We start from the raw sequence: 22,307 nt of genomic DNA on the forward strand, positions 1-22,307 counted from the left end.
TTTCTGCAAGTACTAACGGCCCTGTTCCTCTCCTCCTTTGTCATTGTTTCTCTTTCCCATTTGTTGGTAATACTTCTCGAGTTTTTTTGGGACATAGCTGTCAGAGACTTCACGCACTTTTGTAGAAATCTTATGATCATTGGATTAAATAGTTTTTCCTTTATATTACTCAATTTAAAAGACTCAACTTAAGGATGTGCCAGTCTGGCTCAGCACTCAGAGGCTGTGTGCAGAAGGGTGGGCAGCCTGCATCGTTTGGTGTCCCTCCTCCAACACACAGTCAAGTGTCTCACTGGATCAATAAGGTTTTTAAATAGCACAGAAAGACTTGCTCTTTTTTGTCTTTCATCCACATGAAATGGCATTGTATGTTACCTTATTAGTCATTCAGTTGTGCCTTTTCCTCCAATAGTCTCTTTAAGAGCACAGCTGTTACCTTGGGCTCAGTTATAGGGAGTCCTTTGTGGTTCACTTTATCCCTTGGTGACTTCATCTGCCTGTAAGATTGCCTGTATAGCCAGAGCACCCACAGTTTTCTTCCAATATTCCCAGCACTGTAGTATGAGAAGAATTCCCCATAGGTCTGTGAAATGCACCCTTATGCTGACCATCATTATGTTTCCCTTTCCTTCCAATATTTTCCAGGGTTTTTCATTAGTTTGTCATTTAAACACTATTCTTTACAAGTGTGGCTGGGATTAGAGAGGAACATTGTTCAGAAAGAAAAGGGCTTCTGGTAGAACAGATGTCACTTGCAGGACCATATATCCCCTTCCCTTGGCAACAGACAGAAGATCTGGCTAACTTGTAAGTGGGCATCATGCCCTCCCAACAGATGGTCAGAAGTACGGGGAGCCAAAAACCCATCTATGGACATGAAATATGTTTAAGAGGGCATGTCTAGACACAAATGTTGAACTAGCTTTTTCAGCTGAACTTCTGTGCCCGCAGTCAATCTAGATGAAAGGACGTGTTTTAAAAAAGGAACATTCTGTGTCAACATATGGCTGCTTTGGTGTTTAGAGCTGCTGATGGTTATTGGGAGGGTTGAGGAGCAGGAGATCGTAAAGTAATCACCATAATATAAGAGGTCTCCATTCTGGGTTTCTTTCTGTTGGGAATATCTAGGAAGAGACCAAACTAAAGTTCTGGTTCAGCTGAGTTTCACAAAATACATTCGGGAAATCAGAGAGGAATCTTCAATACAGTTGCTGATCTAAACAGGTAGCCTCAGAACAGAATATCACCTGTGTTTTGGTAGAAAGTTGAACTTGTTTTCTTATGGTTTTGTCATATCTGCCAACAACATTAAGAATCAGAGCAGTTTTTATTGTCACAAATCTGCCTCACAAAATAAAGAAGTTGTCACATGGATGAGTGAGAACAGTTCAGGTGTGTGGCTTTTTATTATGCTTATTATAATTCTTAGCAAGTTTTTAGGGGAGGGTCTACATTTGCTACTGTAGCTGGGTAAGGAAATATATATTGCAGTAAGGATATGTAACTACATCAAGACTTTTGCCCTAAACTTCCCTACAGCTGAAAATGCTCACTGGCATACAGTCTATACTCATGATCTGCCTTTGCTCTTACCTGTTGAACTCTTAACCATCTGAACTTGAAAATCAAGTAGACTTAAATCGGTTGCCTGGTGTGCTAGATAAAGCCATAGCAAGCTGTGATAAACACCTGTAAGAAGTTTACTGGCTAACATTAAGAAATTGATGGAGTTTTGTATGCATCAAGGCAGCTCAGCTGCAGAATTTGTTTTTGCATGTGTGTAATGGAGCAGCTGACTTCAGCTCTGAAGGAAAAAAGAGCCAAAGATTCACGAACTGAGAGAGGCAGAGAGTATTTTTGTGTGAGATGAGAAACCGAAGGAACTGGCTGTGTCCTGAGAGCAATGGTGCAGGTGGAGCATGTACCAGTACAAAGAGAGCCAAGTCAGTCTTCACTCTGCATGATCAGTACAATCAGACAGCTCCGGATAATTGCCTTTCTCGTGGTGAAAGGGAGCTTAACCTCTAGCTAGTGTGTGCTCTGGCAGAAACGCTACCAAATGCGACAATGATTTGGTAGTGTATGCACTTCCCTGGGGAGGCCTGGCTAGAGACTGTCAGGATGTTTCACTTACAAGTGGAAACAGACAACTATTGAGTAAGAATTATTTTCATTCACTGCCCAGCCTGTTTTGATAACCTAGAGTGGAAAAGTCATGCATCGCATTGTCATTCACCTACACTTCCCACTTGCTGGACCCAGCTTGCTGCTTCACACTGATTTCACAGCTACACTTTTCACAGTAATTTCTGAGTATTTTGAATTCTGATGTTTTCTGCTGTAGCCAAAATCATTTGCCTTGTGATTTTTATTATTATTATTATTATTTTTAATAGCTGTATTCTGTATGGATGTTCTATTTGACTGCATACATGTTGTTCTGTAGTTGAAGGAGATTATGAAGTCAATTGCTAAGTGAGCTAGCAGTGTGCATTCAGGAGCACTCCTCATTAGTTAGTTCATAAAAGCATTTTTTTTTATTTCTCCAGCATGAAGTGCCGTGTGAACTCAGTACCAGCTTCCTGGTATTTACCAGCCTCTTTTCCATTCTCTTGTAGCCCAGCTAAAGATTACTTGGACTAAATCCTAGCTGACACAAAGTCTCAGGAGCAACACGAGGTTTCCTTATTAATAGTATTTTATTTCAATAACAACATTCATGACTGTGTTGAATTGTGGTACCTGCTTCTTCAGTGTTTCCAGGTTCCTTGTCTCTCTAACATTAAAAACACACACAGAGCTTGTAAGGAAGGGGGACACAGCATGACCTGTGGGGTAGAGAAGTGAGTGTGTGTGTGAGTGCTGCGAAAACGCCTCATCGAGGACCTAAATCTGTGCTTCCATATACTGCCTGGAGAAATCCGACTGCAGTCCTGACTGCTCCAAGCATGCCTTTGCACAGCAAAGTGTGGACACACGAGTACTATACCGAACGCTTGAGTAAATCTCCAGAAAAACCTTACGGGAGTGTTACCTGGGCGAGGACGGCGTGGCTTACCTCTTATCATCAGGGAATCATATTTCGCGGTCCAAGACTTGCATAATTTGACCCCAGTGCTTCCAAATCCAAATCTACCTAATTTTTAAGGTGTTGGTTATTAATTTTTTCATATTTTGCTAGGAAGTATTTTCATCCTCATTTACAAGCGTAAGCTAAAATACTACCCTAATTAAAAAATTCCTATGTTTACAGAAAAAAATATAAAAAATAAAAAGAATAATCTGTTAGCAATTCATACTACTGCAAGGTCATCAGAAGGCATCTCGCTGAGAGGATTTTGGTGGTGATGGCACACACATCACAAGCCACAGACCCAGGTGCACACAGAGTGCAGACATACATCACAGGGGTGGTTTAGCTGCTGGGCTATAGGCCAAGCTGAGGGCAAAAGTCTTCATCACTCTTGTGCAAGCTGGGCCATGGTGTGGCATGGGGAGCTTGAGGAGGCTCTGAAGTGGTAAACCTTCAAGTTGTGGGCAGTGGGAAAGATGACAGTTTTAAAACTGTGTGGGTTGGGGTTTACCTGCATTCTGCATGGAAAATAAAAAGGTCATCTTTCAGTCTGAATATGCAAGAGTAGTGTGCACAGGGTGCTGCCTATTTTCCTCACTTAGAAGCTTCTAGGTTATCAAATTACAGTAATTTATTTAGTAAATGTGTCATGTCAATGAACAATTATTAATTCAACATGCTTATGCATGTTACCATGGTTAATTCTACGCACTTACTGCAGAACAGCTGTGTAAATGAGGAGATTATTGGTGTGGTTAATTTGTATGCCACATCTGATGCATAAAACAGAACTTTGCTTTCTGATTTGTAGACAGAGCCATCGGGACAGAGGGTGGCCTTAGGAGAGCCAAGCCAGCGGGCGCTGCTTCCTCATGTCATTTGGTCTCGAGTTGTTCCTCAGGTCAGACAGATGCAGGTTGCTGACCTTCATGGTTCTACTGCAACATTTGGTGTTTTCCTTGAAACTTCAGCTTTTCTTTAAAAATCTCTTTTCTTTCAAATAATAGCAAAGCCTCTAGCTCTAGGCATTGGAGGGAGCTGCCTGGAAAGGTTATAAACAACGTGGGAAGCATCCTAGAGGGCAAATAAATGGAGCTGAGAATGAATTACTGGGAAGCAAATCTGAAACTTTTTGCAGGCCCATCCTCTTTGTATCTGAAGAATCAGCCTGGAATTTGTAAAGGTGTAACGTGTCCAAGCTGTAAAAATATATGTAACAAAAAGCCTCTTTTTCCTGCAGTTCGTTGTTATTAATGCTTACTGAGAGGGTGAATGAGTTGGTACACCAAGTGGCCTGCTACATTAACCCCTAAATTTTTGGAGTTTATATTTCTTGGCAGCACAAGAAACTTTCCTTAAACTTTTCAGAAATGCTGGTGCATTTGCAGGCTTTCTGCTGTCAGAATGGTTATTTTCTCCACAATTACATTTCTAACATGGTACAGTGTTGTATTGCTAATTAAGAAATTTTACGACTTTTTTTGCAGAACTTTATGTTTCTCTGATGAACTCAACTTCTGAATTACTAGCTTGATAAACTAATCTCAGATTTCATTATAAGTAAAGTATCTACACATTTCACTTTGTAAAGAAATGCTTGAAAATATGACTGGAGCACACTCTAGAGGCTTAAAAACTCAACGGCAGATAAATAACTCCAAATTTATTCATATTTCAAATCTCATGATTTTTAAGCCAATCTCATTTTTTTTAAGCTTGATTAATTTCTGAGGAAGACTTGAACCACGATTTATGGATAATATGGATTTACATATCTGCTGTTCATTAGGCAAACTATCTTTTATTACTCTTTATCTGCTGATGTGGAGCTGAGTGTTGTGTGTTCCTGATTGCTAAGTCCTACAATCTAGGTCAGAGATCCATGAAACTTGCCAGTTCATAGAGGTGCTGGTGTTATTTCTGGAGTGTTTTGGAAGCTTTCAAAATGTATCCTGAATAGATTTAATGACAGGATTGTGTCCTGGAAAGGATGAATGCTACACTTCATAGCGTTATTTGGAGGACAAAGACATGCATGTAAATGAAGAAAATTTTAATCAGGTCTATGGATGTCATTAGGTTTTACCAAACTTAGTATGCCACTTAAAAAGGGTCATTACCCTATACTGAGTCTATACGTTCTGTGCTATTTTACATCTTGTCACTTGACTTGGGAACTTGCATGGAGAAATGAAAGTGCAAGCTTGATAAAAGTCTTGATTTATATGTTGCTTCAAATTGTCTGAGTTTGACCATGTGTCTATCCATCTCCACTCTGCAAGTAATTTTTATCTGTGTAATATTTCCAATAAAACATGAAGCTTTTCAAGTGTAGCAAAAGGATTAGTGAATTCTTGGACTGCTGACACCTTAGGATAATGTTTAGCAATGGGTTCGAGTTACTCTCTTGAAGCATCGTGCAGATATGGCTGGATGTCTAACTGAGTGACCTGGACAGCTGAGTGTTGTCACTGTATCTGAGCAGCAGTTTGTAAAATCATTCATGCTTTTTTTTTTTTTTTTTTTTTTTTTTTCCTGGGCTGTCAAATAGGCAGCTATCATCACTGTCACATTTTTGTTGTTATTTTCAGCTATTTATTAGGCATACACGTTGCCTGCTTGGACTGTGTTGATCATACATTATTTTACGCTGGCACTCCAGAGCCTCAGAGATGAATCAAACCCAGGCATCCGCGTCTGGGTGTGGAGCACACATCCAGTGGTCACAAGATCTTTCTTTTTTTAAACTGCAGTTGCCGTCTCTGTTCCCACTTCTTTGGCTGGTCATTGCTTCAGGAAACAGAAGATCCATCCTCCGGTCTTAATTCCTGCATCGATTACGCTGCCTACTGGAGCACCACAGGGCAGGACAAATCATAGAATCATGGAGTCCTGAGTTGGAAGGGACCCACAAGGACCATTGAGTCCCAACTCCAGGCACCACACAGGTCTACCCAAAAATTCAGACCATATGACTAAGAGCACAGACCAAACGCTTCTTAAACTCCGACAGGCTTGGTGCCATGACGGTCCAGTGACTGAACAGGCCCAGTGACCTCAGCCGCTCCTCGTACGTCTTCGCCTCTACTCCCTTCACCATCTTTGTAGCCCTCCCCTGGACACTCTCCAGTAGTTTCATGTCCTTTTTGTACTGTGGTGCCCAGAACTGCACACAGTGCTCGAGATGAGGTCGCACCAGCAGAGCAGAGCGGGACAATCCCTAAATTTGGAGATGTAGATGTGGGCACGGCAGCTGAGGGGCGTGCTAATTCAGTATGTCCACACTGGAGCAGGGATTGCCAAGCTGTAACACAGGAACTAACGTTCAGAACTACATTTAGATTCAGTTTTTTTTTACTTCTTTAGGTGGCAGAGAGCCTTTGGGTTTTGGAAATTGAACTACTGCTATAGGCCAGCAACCTGCTGCGGTTGTAGTTACCAGGACCTGGCAGAAGCAACACATCCAGAAGTCAGGGATAAAAGGGTGAAAACCCCTCGATGATAAAAAAAATACCAACCAGGAGCAAAACCAAAAGCATTTATTCCCCTTACATGAAGTACAGCAAGAACACACCTGAGCCGCTACATCAAGGTAAGACCTCTGGTGATTATTAAGGTAAGGGAAGGCCATGGCTACAAAAAAAGGTAGGAAAAAAAAGGCCTGAGCTGCTTTTCTGAAGAAAGAAATGTTCTACTTATCTCTATAGTGAACTGGACAATGCATCTGGGCAGATTTGGTTTCCCTAATATGTATGTACCACTCCACTCCAAAACAAAACACTTTTGATTGAAAAATGGTTTACAGGTTGGGAAAACCAAAGCATCGTCATTTAAAAATACAGGAAATAATAATAATTAAAAAAACTTCTGGCTCTTTTTTTTTTTTTTTTTTTAAAAAAAAAAAAACACTTTAAAAACATAAAAAAAAATAAAACTATTTCAAGGGATATTTTACTTGGTCAATACCACACATTCCCATCAGAAGATATTTTTACTAGTCTTACTGGTTAGTTTTCAAGACTAGATCAACTACCTCCAATTTTTCTGCCAACCCAAACTTCCCACCTTTCCAACTCCTCAATTTCTTTTCACCTCCCTTTCACCACTTTTCTAACACCATCTGTGGTATTCATGGGCCTTTAATTCAATCTTTGCCAGCATTCTGTATCCCTTGAAATCTTGGGCTAGGCCGAACCCTGGTTACAGAAACTCTGGTTTTGGCACCACTGACTCCTGATTTCTATGCACATGTAGTTAAATTCCTCTGGGAAGAAAATCTTACGTATTCACAGTAACTACCTGCAATGATAAAAGAAAAACAAAAAAGGGGAATAAAAGGGGAAAAAAGACAGGGAATAAATAAAGTAAAAATGAACAAGGAAGAGAGCACTGAGAAAAATAGAAGGAAATAAAGGCAAGTGTCATGTAACTGGTCAAAGAGGGAAACAGCATGTAAGACACCCAAGAGAGTTTACATGTAACACTCCACCTTTCAATTAAACAAGAGTAATTAAGAGCTATACACATGATGAGATCTTCTTAGAGAAGACTCCATTCATTTTTGCTTCTTTCACTGAGTTTGCTACAACTCAATGTCTGATATTTTTTTCAAAAATTGTTCCTGATTGTGCAAAAGCAAATAAAGACATGGAGTAATTTCTGCTTGCTCTATAGCCTTTGTGTGTGCAAGCAGTACCTCCACATATATAGCTAGAGGCTAGGGGAAAACCAGTGTGAAGTGTTGCCAAAAGGGCTTGTTCCTTACCTGATTAAAAAAAAATATATATATTATTTGTTTAAATGTCTTTAGAAAAAATCATTCGTTTTGCTGCCCTTCTTATTTTTTCAGAATTAAAACACAAACAAAAACAGTTTAATGGCTAGTTATGTGAGGATACTCTGTAACACCTTTCTATAAACATTTTTTGATTTGTTACTCTCTATGTTCTCCAGGTTAGTGTTCAGCTATGCTTATTTTGAATACAGCTGCCTTTGTCCTTTGCTAAAATAAAGAGGGATGTTCACACTAGGGCAAAATTAAGAAAATCATGCAGTCACCCTATAGTTTTTAGCTACTATTGCACACAAGGCTGTGTAATATCAGTCTGTGTGGAGCGATAAAATGATGGTGCCTGAGTAAAATCTGTATGTATGCTGCGGTCTGAACTCTGCAGTGAAAGTTGGAGGGAGCCTTTCACCGCTGGGGACGTGACAGGAAGCAGAAGCTGCTCTGGCTTGGATCTGTAATGAAGTTAGCTCCAATTCATCTAGCTCGTCTTGCTGGTAGGGGGAGGCACTGTGAAAGCAATTATTAAGAGACAGAGCTAAGAACATCACTGAGCTCAGCATACTAAGCTTTTGAGCTTTTGTGATTTTATTAGATACACGGATGAGGTCACCTTTTAAAATAGCTGAGAGGAAGAGAAAGGAGAAAAGATGTGGGTTGCCTAAAGTTGTGCTGCTAAAGAAATCACGGAGCCTCTTGCTAATACATGGTGGTTCGTTTTGGGCTGCTATTTTCATTATTCCGAAAGACGTGTTGAGAAATTGGGATTCCACTATTTCATTTTGTTTACCTGAAAATTCTTGAGGAGTAAATCAGAACCATTTTTGTAAATGCAGCCTCTAGTCCTGGAAATTCATAAGCAATCACTGGAGTCGTTTTGGTCTTCCTGGTCGTGGGTGACCGAAGAGAAATTCTGTTTTATGTCTACATTGTAAGGCCAGAAGCATGAGCGATTATTTAGTTTGACATTCTCCATATCACAGGTCTCATCTGAAGTCATATTCATGGAGGCTCCTCTTGATAACTGGCTGCTGTCTCATCTGCTTGCTCAGTACTGAGTAATAAAATGCCTCGAGCATCCTGTACAGTTTTTCTAATGTCAAGGTAATTAATATGAATTTTATTTAGCAAAATACCATCCAAAACCTCTTGATTATTGATCTTTCTTTTAGACCTGTAACTCTAGTTCAGATTGTATTTTAGACTGTAATTTAGAATTGGTGGTACCTTTTTATTCCTGTGTCTGATATATAAAAGCTTCTGTATGAAATCGTCACGCTTGAAGGGACATCAAGGTTCACATAGTGCATCTTCCTGTTCCCAGGCAGGAACATGCAGAGATACATCACTTCTGACAGATACTTGCCTTGTGTTTTCTTAAAGGTTGCAAACAATGCTAAGATTACAACACCTCCCCAGAAAAGCTGTAAAGACATTTCCCAGTGTTGCATCTGAATTTGCCTTGCCGCAGTTTAAGCCTGTTCCTTCTCATTTCATGCACCACAGACACGGAAAACACATTATTTCCATATGTTTTGCAACAACCTTTCTGAGTGCTTGAAGATTTGCTCCATCTTTTCTAATAGGTCATACACTTTATGCCTTGCTCCTTCCTCACATTCTCACTTTCCCCTTGCTCTTATCAGTAGCTTCATTAGCACATGTGCCTGTTGTTATTCTTAATGTTATTTTATTTTTGCCTCAAGTACTTGGAGTTAGAAGCTTCACAGGGAATAACTCCTGGATAGTGAATCATCAAAACCTGTTTTTATAATTTAGCTGGATTATTCTATTCATACTGGTAAAGACACAGGATTTCTAAAGTCAATACATCAAGAATCTTTGCCAAGTCATTGGAATTTAAATAATTTATTTAAATACTGACTTCAGTATTTATATAAATACCGATTTCAGTTTTCAGCTCCCCGGTGAAAAAGTGCTCTCCACCTGGAAAACGGGTAGCTATCAGTCTTGTTTGTCTCCGGTTTCTGGATGTCACATTGGATGATTTTTGCGCAGGTGTCATTCCTTCCAGTGAAGAAATCTATATCTATATCTATATCTATATCTATATCTATATCTATATCTATATCTATGTCTATGTCTATATCTATATCTATATCTATATCATCTATATCTATATCTATCTATATCTATATCTATCTATTTATATATACATAATAGCTATATATATCTAGATCTCTATATCTTGTATTCCAGAAAGATTTAGCTCTGAATTAGCTAGAAGCCTGGTGCTACAGGCTGTCGGATGTTTGTCTGGCTTGCGTCTAGCAGGTAGCTCTTGTTGCGTGATGGTACTCGCTTCCATGCCCAGCTTTCAACGGTGAAACTTCAGTGCTCCCTGCCATGCAGACCTCAGTCATTTCATCTCACCTCATCGCAGAGCAGAATCGTGGATAACTGAGGTCAGAAGGGACACCTGGATGTCTCTAGTCCAGCCTCCTGCTCAAAGCAAGGCTACCTGCAGTGAGATCTGCTCGTGCTGGTCTTTCTCTAATTTTTTGAATAACTACAAGGATGGAGTTTCCACACCCTGGAAGCTGCTTCTTCTGGGCAACCTGTTCCCATTGCTCTCCCTATGACTTTTCATTTCCCACATCTACTCAGAAGTTCCTTGCAGCAACTTGATTCTTCACCGTGTGTCTCCAAGGAGCATCAGGTCCCATCTCCTCTGCAGCCCCCCATTAGGTAAACAGAGGCAGCAAACAGATGCCTCCTCAGCCTGCTCTTTTCCAGGCTGAACTAACCCAGCTTTCTCATCCTCTCCTTTTATCTCACGGGCTCCAGCCCCTCAGACATCCGCATCCTGTGCTGGACTGGCTCTAGATGGCCGAGAAGTCTCTTGTTCTAGGGGGCCCAGGACAGGATGCAGCACTCCAGAAGCGGCCTCACAGGTGGGAACCATCCCTTCCCTTGCCCTGCTGGCTGCACTCTGGCACTGAGTACACAAAGCAGCAGGGCTTCAATGTGGCCGAGCTAAAGCTCCTGTGCTGAGCTAAAGTTTCTGTACTGACCTACAAGTTTTATTCTTTTTTTCCTCTTTTCCTTCAGGCTATTCCAACGAGTTTTCTTCAGAAGTAGTATTTTTGCCTAGTCACCATGCATGCAGCTTTATCTAGAGCTTTATCTCTCTCTGTAGTGCTTTTCACTCTTTTGTGCTCCCAGCACCATATGCTTCCCAGGTCTTTAAACAAATGGGAACTAATGGCCATGCTGGAAATTGATCTGTTTGCAGGCTTGCATTGTATAAAGCCTGTTTAAAGGAATAACTCTCTGCAGATCTCATCTTCTTCTATAATATGTGTCAACATTATTAACTGAATATTCAGATCGTTTGCAGCGTTCCTCCCATCGCTGTATTAATACCTCCCTGCAGGAGTGGAAAGCGGAGGCTGCGTTGTACTGCGGTTGGCAAACTCTTCTACGCTTTATTTTGGGAGCTCAACTGGCTGCTGCGGAGGGGCAGCTTCCGCTCCGTCTGAGCACATCATGTGCTGGTTAAATACCTCAATCATGAACATATGTTACAGGAAATGCAGTCGTAGCACATTGCTTTTTTATTTTTATTTTATTTTTTGTTATTCTTAGAGTTATGACTAAAGGGCAGTGTCAAAGTTCATGTTCTAAAAGTGAAGAGTTCTTGGCGGTCTTTTTTTTTTTTAGGTCCTTTATTCTTGGCTTTAAATGGTAACTTAAAGCTGTAATTTACAGCAAACAATTAAATACCTTTGTTGAAGCTAAATTAGCTTATGAAAGACAGATTCTAGTGTTTACAAACCTAATAAAAGAATGTTATTTGACTATAAAAAGTTAAATTCTTTCAAAGTTTCCTTGTGTAGCTTTTTCTGAGTTATTATTTCCACCATTTGAAAGAGGAAGCTAAATTATATCCAGCCTTGTAGTCCAGCAGGCTTGACATGTCATCGCTACTTTTTTCCCTTTTTATTAGTTTATTTTGCTGTAAATAATGAATATGTATATTTCAGATAGAACTATACAGTTTAACACATACAGCTCTAAAACATACTTATAAAAACACACTTATAAAATAAAGCAAATAATCTGCCTTGTACTTTGCAAATTAAAACATACAAACAGAGTATTAAAAAAAAGAGCCTGGGGTCCAAACTTTTATCTTATTGTGTGGAAGAGTAGCTCTTCTTCAAACAGCCCTGTTGTGTCTTTTTGAGGATTAAAAGCCCCTTCCATGCAAATAAGACTATCAAACTTTTTCACACAATGTATAATTATGTTTAATTACTGCTATAGAAGATCTGCTGTTACAGTTGTTTAGGCAAAGATCCCATGGTATTTAATATTGACTGAATAAAAATTGTGGAGTCAATCCATAGCTACTATGAAGCCAAACGTGCTATGGACTGGTTTTGTGTAATGTTTAAATAAACTTATATGGTGTAGGACTACTTGATCCATAATTTTCACTGGCTGGAGGCTTCTAAGGCTTAAACCTTTGAAGAAACTGGGATACCAGCAGAAAGAGCATAGATAAAGATCTCAAGTAATTGCAGAACTCCTTGCTTTATTATTTTCATTTATTTTTTAGGTATGCAAAAAAGTTAGCTCTGGTCCAAATCCGTGTTGCATCTGTTGAATGAATAGTTCATTGCAGTTTCTGTATAAAAACAACCTTTATTTAGATCAATATTACAAATCCAGAGAGATTCAGAACAATTTTCCCTGAACATGAATTATTTCTTCATGAATTAAAATCAAGAGGAGAGAATGACGAAGGAAAATCCCTATAAAGTTCCCCCTGGAGTTCTTTCCACAGTCTTTTAATTTGGGAAAAATGAAGCTTGTATTCAACAGGATGGGGGAAGGAGTCTGGAAAACATATGGTCTTCTCGTGTCAGTGCTCCTCTAGTTGTTTTGTACTCCCTCCATGCCCAGTTGAAGCTCTGGATCTGTTCTCCACAGGGCAGGAAAGTGCAGTGGTGTGTGATGGGGTATAATCCATCTTCTGTAGCAAAAGCAAAGCGTCCTTTTCTGACGGGTGCAAAGTGCAGGCTCTGAGAGGAGCTCCTCTGCTGGAGCTGGTGAACAGTCCCATTCCACTTTTAAGGAGATAGCAACAGCGGGCAGTGTCTCTGAGTTTTCATTTGTCATTTCAGAGAGTTAGTAATGACCTTCCTTTCTTCCTACAAAGACAGGCTGAGAGAGCTGGGGATGTTGAGCCTGGAGAGGAGAAGGCTCTGGGAAGACCTCATTGTGACCTTTCAATACTTAAAGGGGTCTTATAAAAAAGATGGAGAAGGACTCTACTCGGGTAAATAATGATAGGACAAGAGGGAATGGCCTTGAGCTAAAAGAGGGTAGATTTAGATTAGACATTAGGAAGAAGTTCTTTGCTATGAGGGCGATGAGGCCCTGGCACAGGCTGCCCAGAGAAGCTGTGGATGCCCCATCCCTGGAGGTGTTCAAGGCCAGGCTGGATGGGGCTTTGGGCAACCTGGTCTGGTAGCCTATGGGAGGGTGGTTGGAGTTAGGTGACCTTTAAGGTCCCTTCCAACCCAAACCATTCTATGATTCTATGACAGCAAACAGTCATGTTTGCCTTTTTCTCTTGAAATATTTGACTTTCAAGTGGAAGATGTTCAAAAGACTTATTTTTTAGTTGTTTTGAGCAGTCATACAGGCATGACAGTGGCTGATTGCATTTTTCTCCTAGCTGGCTTGGAAAATAAGCCAAGCTTAAAGCTGAACTTCTGAACAGCTCTAATGTCAAGAATAAAAAGTTGAAATTGGTGCAGAGGAGCCCACTTGTGAACGATCTGATTTCTGGTGGCTCAGCCTCATCTGTTCTGTATCTGTTGAGTTGTCTGAGGTTGAAATCTCAGGTGGAGCAGTCCTGCTGAAACTCTGTCCCCTGCGTGTGTAGTCATGCTAGACAGATTTTGATGGTCAACTCCACAGCTTTCTTCGGTTACACCGAAGAAAGTAAGAGTGCTAACTTTTAAATATTACTCATCTATGAGTTTGATGGAAGGGATTATTCTTGTCAGCAGAAGTTGTAGACAGAAGTTGCCACAGATTAATCTCATGTGCTGCAATGTCTTCTGAAAATGAGAGAATACGAAATTTCATACTTTATGTTTAAAGCATTACTTTCCCTTTCTTTTGCACTGAAATTTAGGAGAACAAAAAGAGCCAGACACTGAGTGTTTTCTGACTATTTTGTCAGTCCTTTCTCATGTAAAACTCTCAAGTTAATTTCTGAGAATTTGCTTGAGAATGAACTTCAGTGTTTGCCTTCTCTATCACCTAATTAAATAGGCCTATTTTCAAGCAGTGTTTGATCAGTAGGCACAAACAAATAAGCTGGAGTGTAATGATGTTATAATAATCATTACTGGTGCAGACAGGCAGTCTTATAAGTTTGGATGGAACAAAATGACGTGAAAGCAACGTGGGTTTGAACCACAAGGATTCAAATACTCAGTTTCAGCCTTTTTTTTTTTTTTAACTCCATTCCCCCTCTCCTTCCCCCTCCCCCATCCCCCCCCCCTTTTTTTTTTCAGGCTTTGCCTCATTTCCTACTATGTATTCGCAAGGTTAAATAGTTACATCAAGTTATTTTAGTGGTGTTATTTCTGCACAGTGGCATTAAGCCATGACATTCAATCCACAGCAGTAGAGCCAAATAACATTTGAGAATCTCTGTGTGCATTATTTATGTCAGACATCAAAGTGGGAGGCTCACATTTAGGTCTGACCCCACCCTTGTTATTAAATTTAAAGGCGATGGCAGTGCTGTTGTGAGTTACACATCAGCTATAAACCAGTTACAAAACCTATCTGAATGTGGAAACACCTCAGATTGTCTCGGTGTGATTAGATGGTGAATGTAATTTACATGTTGAACAGTGGAAAAGTTCTTCCTTATACTAACAAGCATACATAAAACAATGTCTCTAGCAGGTTTCCTTCCCTTAATGTCCTTAGCTTCTTAAGTTATTGTTTTATACACTTCCTAATCCCAAATTAGTGCAGGTAGTACTGATTTAGCACTATTTAGCATTGATGTAGTGATTGCTCATGTTTTTTTTCTGACCGATATACATGATGAGAAGCTTTTCATTTCTGAACTGAACAATTATGGACTTGTTTTGCTGTTGAACTGAATATGCAAATAATTATGAGGAAAATAGGCAGCGCTCCCAGAAAAGCCTCTGGTTTCCAAGTCTCGTCCAATTAGTAAAGAAGGAAGCTTTCTTACACAGCTTTTATCGTGGCCCGTTTCACTGATCAGATAGCGATTATGAGTAGAGATGAGACTGAACACTCTTCAGATGGGAAGGAATTATGGAGTCAATCCATTGTAGCAATTACCGATTAGTGTAATACAGCCATCGCAGGTAGTCATCGCAGGCAGTATGCTGGAAATAAACAGAGATCTCCAGTGCTTTGGAAGTGCCCTAGAAAATCCAAGTTAAACACTGAAAAACTTATTTTGCTTAATTTAAAAGCAGATTTTATCTTACCTTTGCGATGTGTTTCCCTTTTGTAGCTACATCTGATAAGGAGCTGGAATATGCCTGCTGGAAACGACGAGGAAGCAATGACTTTCAAAATCCGCTTTACATAAATGCAGAAACTCTCCACTGGGAGCTGAGGAAACATCAGCACCAGAAAAGGAGACAAAAATTTCAGGCAATTTTCAGCCCAGGGTTCTTAAAGTGTTTTATTATCCGGTTCCTGTGCTTAAAAGCAAGAATATCCCATTGCTTTGTCGGGAGCAGGAGGCTTTATACGAGACCACTGAGTAATGGAGGCCTGACTCATTCCTTACAAGGGTCATTTTCACGTGGGACAGTAGCTTCACCTGAAATATGCCAGGAGAAATTAAGTGAGGGCAGACCTAACAGATGGTTAATCGCTAGGAGATGCCATTACCTAAGCTTGAGAACTCTAGGAAGTCCAGCTTGACGGTGACTCTTATTTCTCCTCTCCGAGCAGCTGTGATGTGACTCTGTGTATATACCTCGGCTTTTATACATTTCTAGATCTTCAGGATTCAAGGCCTCTGGAAGATCTTGTGTACGAAGATGCTTGTCATGTGATTACTAGCTAATCAGAACATACTTTGCAAGTTTATTTGGCTAAAGTTAAAAGCACTAAAAATGCTAATTGCTGCAAACAGGGCTATAAAAGCCAAGGAGCAATACTCAATTTCTTTAACACTGGGAGCTCAAAGGGAAAAAGGCAAAGGATGCTCAAAGAAGCTCAAAGAGAAAAAGGCAGAAAATGTGCGTGGAGCTGGTGAGGAGAAGCAAAAGATGTCATCTACTGCCTTCTCCGTGTGCCACAGCAGAAGGGCAGGGGGCAGCTCCCTCAGGTGGCCCTCCACCCTCCTCCTGGTCCTGGTAGCAGCACCACTGCAAGCCCTTTAGTCTGGGTAGGTGAAGCTTTGGTAAGCTAGGTGGGTCTTCAGGGAGACTTTTGCACTTGGAGAACGTGTTAGTGCTGGCTGAGAGGGGCTGAAGCAAGTCCGAAGCGAACCAGCGGTGATCCGAAGGTCTGCAACCTAAATGGATGTAATATAAATATATGATCATGAGGGCTGAAAGGGTGCAGATGCTAACTGTAAGGCACATGGTGACATTCGTTATCTGCAGCGTTTATTGACTGTAACATATATTGGCAGATCATTAAACGGCTTCTTTCACCTTGGCACTTCAGTACCAACTGCATGCGAAATGTACGCAGTCATCACATCGTACTGTAGGACTAAAAATAAAAACTCCATAAACTCACGTGGGCTGCTGCAAAAATAGTCCAGGGAACGCTTAAAAGCTTGATCGAGCCGATAGCTGCTCTCGCTGAGCCTTGCTGCGTGCCACACGTGGGCTGTGGCCAGGAGCCAAGGGGAGCAGGCTTCCAGAGCCTTCCCTGCCAGTACCAGCAGCACAACCCCTGCACCTAAAAAATAAAAAGAGGGAGCAGGCAGGCGGTGACACTTGCTGTACCATGTGGAGACGGTGATTTCCCCTGTGAATAGGGAGCAATCCAGTTTTCTGGTCATACGAAATGTACTGGGACCGAAGTGCGGAAATGTTATCACACGTATGCTGAGCGGAGAGTTGCTCTTTTTGTTGCTCCTGACCAACGCACTGACCAAGAACCTCTAGCATCCTTCTCCTCCCCTCTCCCATCCTGTGTGCTGCCTTTGCATCCTCCCATACTTCAGGAACTTCTGGAAAAATGCCTGTCTACTGCCTGGGCCTTTGGTGTCGGGGGGGGACAGGCTGTTGGCACCACTAGCAGGACCCTGCTTCGCTCTGGTAGGGACTGCATTTTTAAAAGCAAGCTGGCAGAGATCTGTGGCAAACTTTCATGGGGCTGGAAAATATTTACAGAAAAGGACACTACAAAATACGTGCAAGGGTCACCATGTGTAGCTTCCAACCCAGTGGCCCTGTACCTCAGGGAAGAGGATTTTCTTCCATTAACCTAGTTTGCTAAGTGAATTTTCCATGCAGCGCTGAACGAGTGTCATTAGCATTCACTTGGAGTGAAGGAATGGCTTTGACTGTGGTTCTGCTTATTTGACTCCTCACACTAAACAGTATCCATCATGATGAATGCTTGGCCCACTTTGATTCTGGTAGGCAAAGCACAAATTTTGCTGGGCGTTTTCTGCTGAGGAAGGGAGCCTGGGCAAAGCCCAGCCCCTGCTACTGCAGTCGAGTCGTATAATCACTTTAATCCACTCGTTGCACTTCTTTCTAAAAAGGGCTGGGCAACTCGCCCCACTACTTCTTATTAGCATTATAGAATTTTATGGCTAGAAGAATCGAGCCTTTTTCTGATTTCCAGCATAAATTTATTGAGGGCCTGTTTGTATCCATTTGCTTTTGTGCTAGCATTGTCCTTAAGCTTAAATAGCTCTGGTCTATCTGTGATATTTACTCACTGATGTATTTATAGACAGCAATCCTATCCCCTTTCTCAGGCTTTGTTTTGCCAGGCTGGACAAGCCAAGCTCTCAGAAGATCACTGTCACTCTTCTAATGACTCTGTTCCAGTGTGATTTAATTTTTCTTGAATGTGGTTGTCCAAGTCTCTGTGCTGTACTCCAAATGAGGTTTTACCGATGAGTCTGCAAAACTCTTACCCTTACCCTGCCCCAAACTCTCCGTCAGGTACATCCTACAATCCTCTTTTTCTGGATGGTCATGTCAGGGCTCTGTAGTGAGAGTTCAGAGCAAAAGTTTTAGGGCTCGCTGTTTAAAAACGTCACAGATTCATCAACTTCAAGGCAGCCGTGACAACTGCTACCAGCTGGGGATCTGCATCTGATATTTCAGCCTGCAGGACACAGCTTTCTCTGTGACTGGCCTGAAACTGTGGAGGCACTGCCAATTTCCCTTCCCCCAACACCTTCCCCAGGGGAACCACTGATTTGCTTCCGCCCAGTCTGCGTTGTTAAAAAAGCACTTACTCCATCTGATGCTAACAAAATGCAGGGCAAATGTTGGTAAATACTGTCCATTCACTGTGCACACATTAAAAAATAAATCTGAAAACCTTGACTGCTTTTTTGGTTTAAATTCAAGACATTTTCAGTCATTTCTAGCCATTTTGATTTCTAGACATTCAATCCCCGTCCTTCATATCTTCCTTGGTCCTCATTAAGTGTGAATAAAATACTTCCAAAATGGCAATTAAAATAGATTTCTTTCCATTAGAGAGAGCTCTTGTGTGACTGCACCGCTGACTATTGTCCTTCCTCATCGCTTCCTTTCTCAGGTCTCTCCTTCATCTTCTATCATGCGTGATTTAGACTAAGCCCTCAGTTGCGAGGACTGTCATTTTATATTCATCTCTGCCTGAAGTGGAGATACTTATTATTGGTTTCTGAAAGAATAAGGAATATAACAGATCAATGCCATTATCCCGAATTGCACTTAGAAGACAAAGGTAGTGCAGCTGTTGAATTGATGGTCTCAGGAGCACGGAAGCAGAGCTACATTTGGGGCTATCACAGGCTTGCCAGAGGACTCTGCGGGTATTTCCACCTAAAGATCATAGCCAGGGTAAAAACTACAAAAGCACCAATAACTGTGATGAAGCTTGTAACACAGAGAGTTGTCTTAATTGCCCTGTAAAATGAAGCAGACCTTAAAGAAATACTTTTGACTGTTAAGACCAAGATTGCTCAGGCTCTGCACTCAGCACAGTGTGTACCGTGAAACCCATTGGGATGCCCAATCTGCCTGGCCACCTGTCCTGGAGCTGAGCACCGTGGTCCTGAGCATCAGGGTGCCTGTGTCCCATTGCCAAACACGTGCTCCAAGAGTCCCCTCTCTGTGCTTCTGCACCAGCATTTTAACTGCACTCCCCATGGTACTCATTCGTTTATGCTTGGTTGACAAGCTCTCGGCACCAGAAAATAATCTCACTAAGATTAATGCTTTTGGAGGAGAGAAGCTGAGGCTGACCGAGCCTATGCTTGCTGCAGGTGTCTGTCCTGCCTTAGCTACTAAAGGCATCTCTCCGAGAGGAGACAGGCAGGCAGCTCTCCAAGTGCCTGCCCTTGTTTTGTCAGAAGCAGCAGCCTCCTATTCGCAACGGGAGCCCAGCAAATGTGACCACATGGCTTCATCCATGTAGAGGGGTCTTCTACTCTGTATTTCTCCATCTTCACCTGTGCTGGTACCGTGGGGCTGGTGGGTCTGCCTTCTGAGGGCTCCAACTCCATCTCTGGCATACAGACGCATGTGTGGCAGCAGGTAACTGCGAGAGCCCTAGCTCCCCTGCCAGCTGGAGACACTTCAAGGCACTTTTGAAAGGTAGGTTCAACCAGACGTGGAAACATACCTCTGAGTTTAATACAAGTGTTACTTTGTTGGGGTGAGGCTTTTGCTCTAAGGGACGCAAACCTCCATAGCACAAATCTACAGAGACAGTTTCCTACTGCACAGGAATCCCAGGACAGTGATTGATCCAGTAAGACCCCTACATAGCTAATTACAGTCTGTCAAGGTGATTTCTATCCAAGCCAGACCAATATTTAATTAGTCTCCTCCCCATCAAAATGCTGACCTTGGTTTGGCACAGGGAAAGGGGAGAATTGTGTATCTGGCCAGAGCACCTCTTTGCTGCTCCAGGAGCTGACAGACAAGGTATTAATAGCTGCAGATGAAAAATGGAAAATGGGAGTCCAAAATGGAGCAGCAGCTTTCTCTACCTGCTATTTCCTTCCTCTTCTTTTCTCCCTCCTCTGAAAACTGTTGCTCGCAGGCTGAAAGATGGAATAAAACATGCAGGAGTACAATCGCCTTTTCATCACTTTCAGCTTGGGGTAAATACTCGGGACAACTCAGCGTACGTTGCAGAATACAGGAGGTATCTCCAGCATTAACTTTTCATCAAACTGAAAATTGGCAATTTATTCCCTCTCCTTTGTCTTTCAATCACTTGCTAATCAATGGTAGAAATTTACCTCCTATCCTGAAACTACCTGGTTTCTTGAATAACTTCCAGTAAAACAAAAGCTTTGGAAAGTCCAAAGAAATTGTCAACTGTTGAATCTTTATTTGCTGAAAATGACGTGCCGGTAGATCTACAAGATCTCTGCCAAATCTGGCTAATGTATGTCTTCATCTCTTTTAAAGAGGGGTACAGATCTTCTTATTAAATTAAACTAAACTAGAACTAAAACTAAAACTATAAAAATCTCTTTGTGTAAAGAGTTTCCCAAACCTACTACGTATGTGCTCTGTATCTATTCTTTATGAGTCAATACCAAAATGATTTTTTCGTCTTTGCATACATTTAAAAATGTTTTATAGAAAAAGGTAGTTAAAATCATGCCTTTTGATGTCTTCAGAAAGGTTTTACGTGGTTTAAATATTACCATACGGGGTTCCCAAATACAGGGCATCATCAGCTTATGAATGATTTAGAAGCAAAAGTGGGACTGAAATCAGGACATAAAATAATCTGAACAGCTTTGATGGTGAAACAAAGAGAAAGGAGGGAAAACTGGTCATAAGAACATGCCCCCATCCTTTGTGTTACTTCAAAACTCACCCCTGACATAGCTTGCACTCACGGGATGAGGTGGATGAAGAGTATCAGTCAGTCCTAGCAGCTTTCGGTGCAAACACGACTGAGACCAGCAGGAGGAAAGCACAGAACAGGCAAGCAGTGCGGAGGGATGGGTAGCAGTAAGCACCTTCCAGGGGGCAGCCTGAAAGGAAAGGAAGCCGGGAAGAGACTGTCATGCTCCTCAATCTTTTGGGCACCTCCACCCAGATTTGGAAACTGTTCCCCTGCCTTGGGGGACTCTTGGACGTGGTCAAGCCATCCGTGCTGTTTTCTGATCACAAGAAATAGGTGTGCTTGCCTTCCCTGTAGCTATCTGGTAGGCAGCTGTTGCTCCAAATATGCATCAAAAAGGCAAAGCGGGAAAGCAAAAGTATCAAAAGGTTGATGCCGACAAATGTTGGTAGAGATATTGCACCTCGGGTGTCAGAGTGTAAGAAAATCTGCCTGTATTATGGGCTTATCTCATCCTGGGTCCAAAGGCACCGCTGCCCTTTGGCAGAAGATCTGATCACTGATAGGGGATCATGGAGCCATTTGGGCTGGAAGGGACCTTAAAGATGACCCAGTTCCAGCCCCTCTGGGCAGGGACACCTCCCACAGACCAGGCTGCCCAAAGCCCCATCCAGCCTGGCCTTGAACACCCCCAGGGATGGGGCAGCCACAGCTTCTCTGGGCACCCTGTGCCAGCGCCTCACCGCCCTCAGAGCGAGGAATTCCTCTCAGCGCCCGACCCAAACCCGCCCTCTTTCACCCGAAAACCTCCCCCGGAGGCAGCCGGGCTCTCCCCCCGACCCCTGCGGCCCCAGCCCCGCGCTGCGCGCCCGCGGAGGCGGCTCGGCGAGGGGAGGCCGCTGGGGGGCAGCCTCCGCCCGGCCCTGGCGGAGCCTCCGCGGGCGCGCAAGCCCGTGATGTCAGGGGGCGGGGAGGAGGCGGCCCTGCGGTTGCATGTGTGTGTGTGTGAGTGCGTGAGGGAGTGTGTGGCACGGGGTGGCGGTGTGACGGCGGGGCGTCGTCATCTGCATTCACATGGGGGAGGCGGGGGCCTCCGCTTGAAGCCCCCCCCCCCCCCTTGAAAGCGTCCCCCCCCCCATCATCCTCATCCTCCTCATCCTCCTCATCCTCTCCGCGGCCATGACTTCGGCCGAGCAGACCGTTACGTGGCTGATCGCCCTGGGCGTGCTGGAGTCGCCCAAGAAGACGGTGGCCGACCCCGAGGCTTTCCTGCAGTCCTCCCTGAAGGACGGCGTGGTGCTGTGCCGCCTGCTCGAGCGCCTGCTGCCGGGCTCCATCGAGAAAGTAAGCGGCTCCTCGGCATGGCGGGGACCGGGAACGGGCTGGAGGGGTGGGGGGGGG

At 42.6% G+C, this 22,307-nt stretch overlaps 1 protein-coding gene and 1 long non-coding RNA gene across 3 annotated transcripts in view; one reads left to right on the forward strand and one right to left on the reverse strand.

Annotated features, from left to right (window-relative positions):
- Positions 1 to 1,334: 1,334 nt before the first annotated feature.
- Positions 1,335 to 21,707, reverse strand: LOC118162183. Its single transcript, XR_004748327.1, has 3 exons — positions 21,544 to 21,707; positions 14,806 to 14,810; positions 1,335 to 1,345 (listed from the first exon to the last, which is right to left on the reverse strand). It is a non-coding gene; the product is annotated as an uncharacterized LOC118162183 (long non-coding RNA).
- Positions 21,708 to 22,085: 378 nt separating this feature from the next.
- ARHGEF7 (Rho guanine nucleotide exchange factor 7) overlaps positions 22,086 to 22,307 on the forward strand; it is a 118,959-nt gene continuing 118,737 nt past the window's right edge. For both annotated transcript variants that reach the window (XM_035318168.1, XM_035318177.1), the window contains exon 1: positions 22,086 to 22,250. In XM_035318168.1, coding sequence (XP_035174059.1) covers positions 22,086 to 22,250 — 165 coding nt within the window. The remainder of the gene's footprint in view (positions 22,251 to 22,307) is intronic.

Source organism: Oxyura jamaicensis, chromosome 1 (assembly GCF_011077185.1).
Source record: "Oxyura jamaicensis isolate SHBP4307 breed ruddy duck chromosome 1, BPBGC_Ojam_1.0, whole genome shotgun sequence".
NCBI classification, from domain to species: Eukaryota; Metazoa; Chordata; class Aves; order Anseriformes; family Anatidae; genus Oxyura; species Oxyura jamaicensis.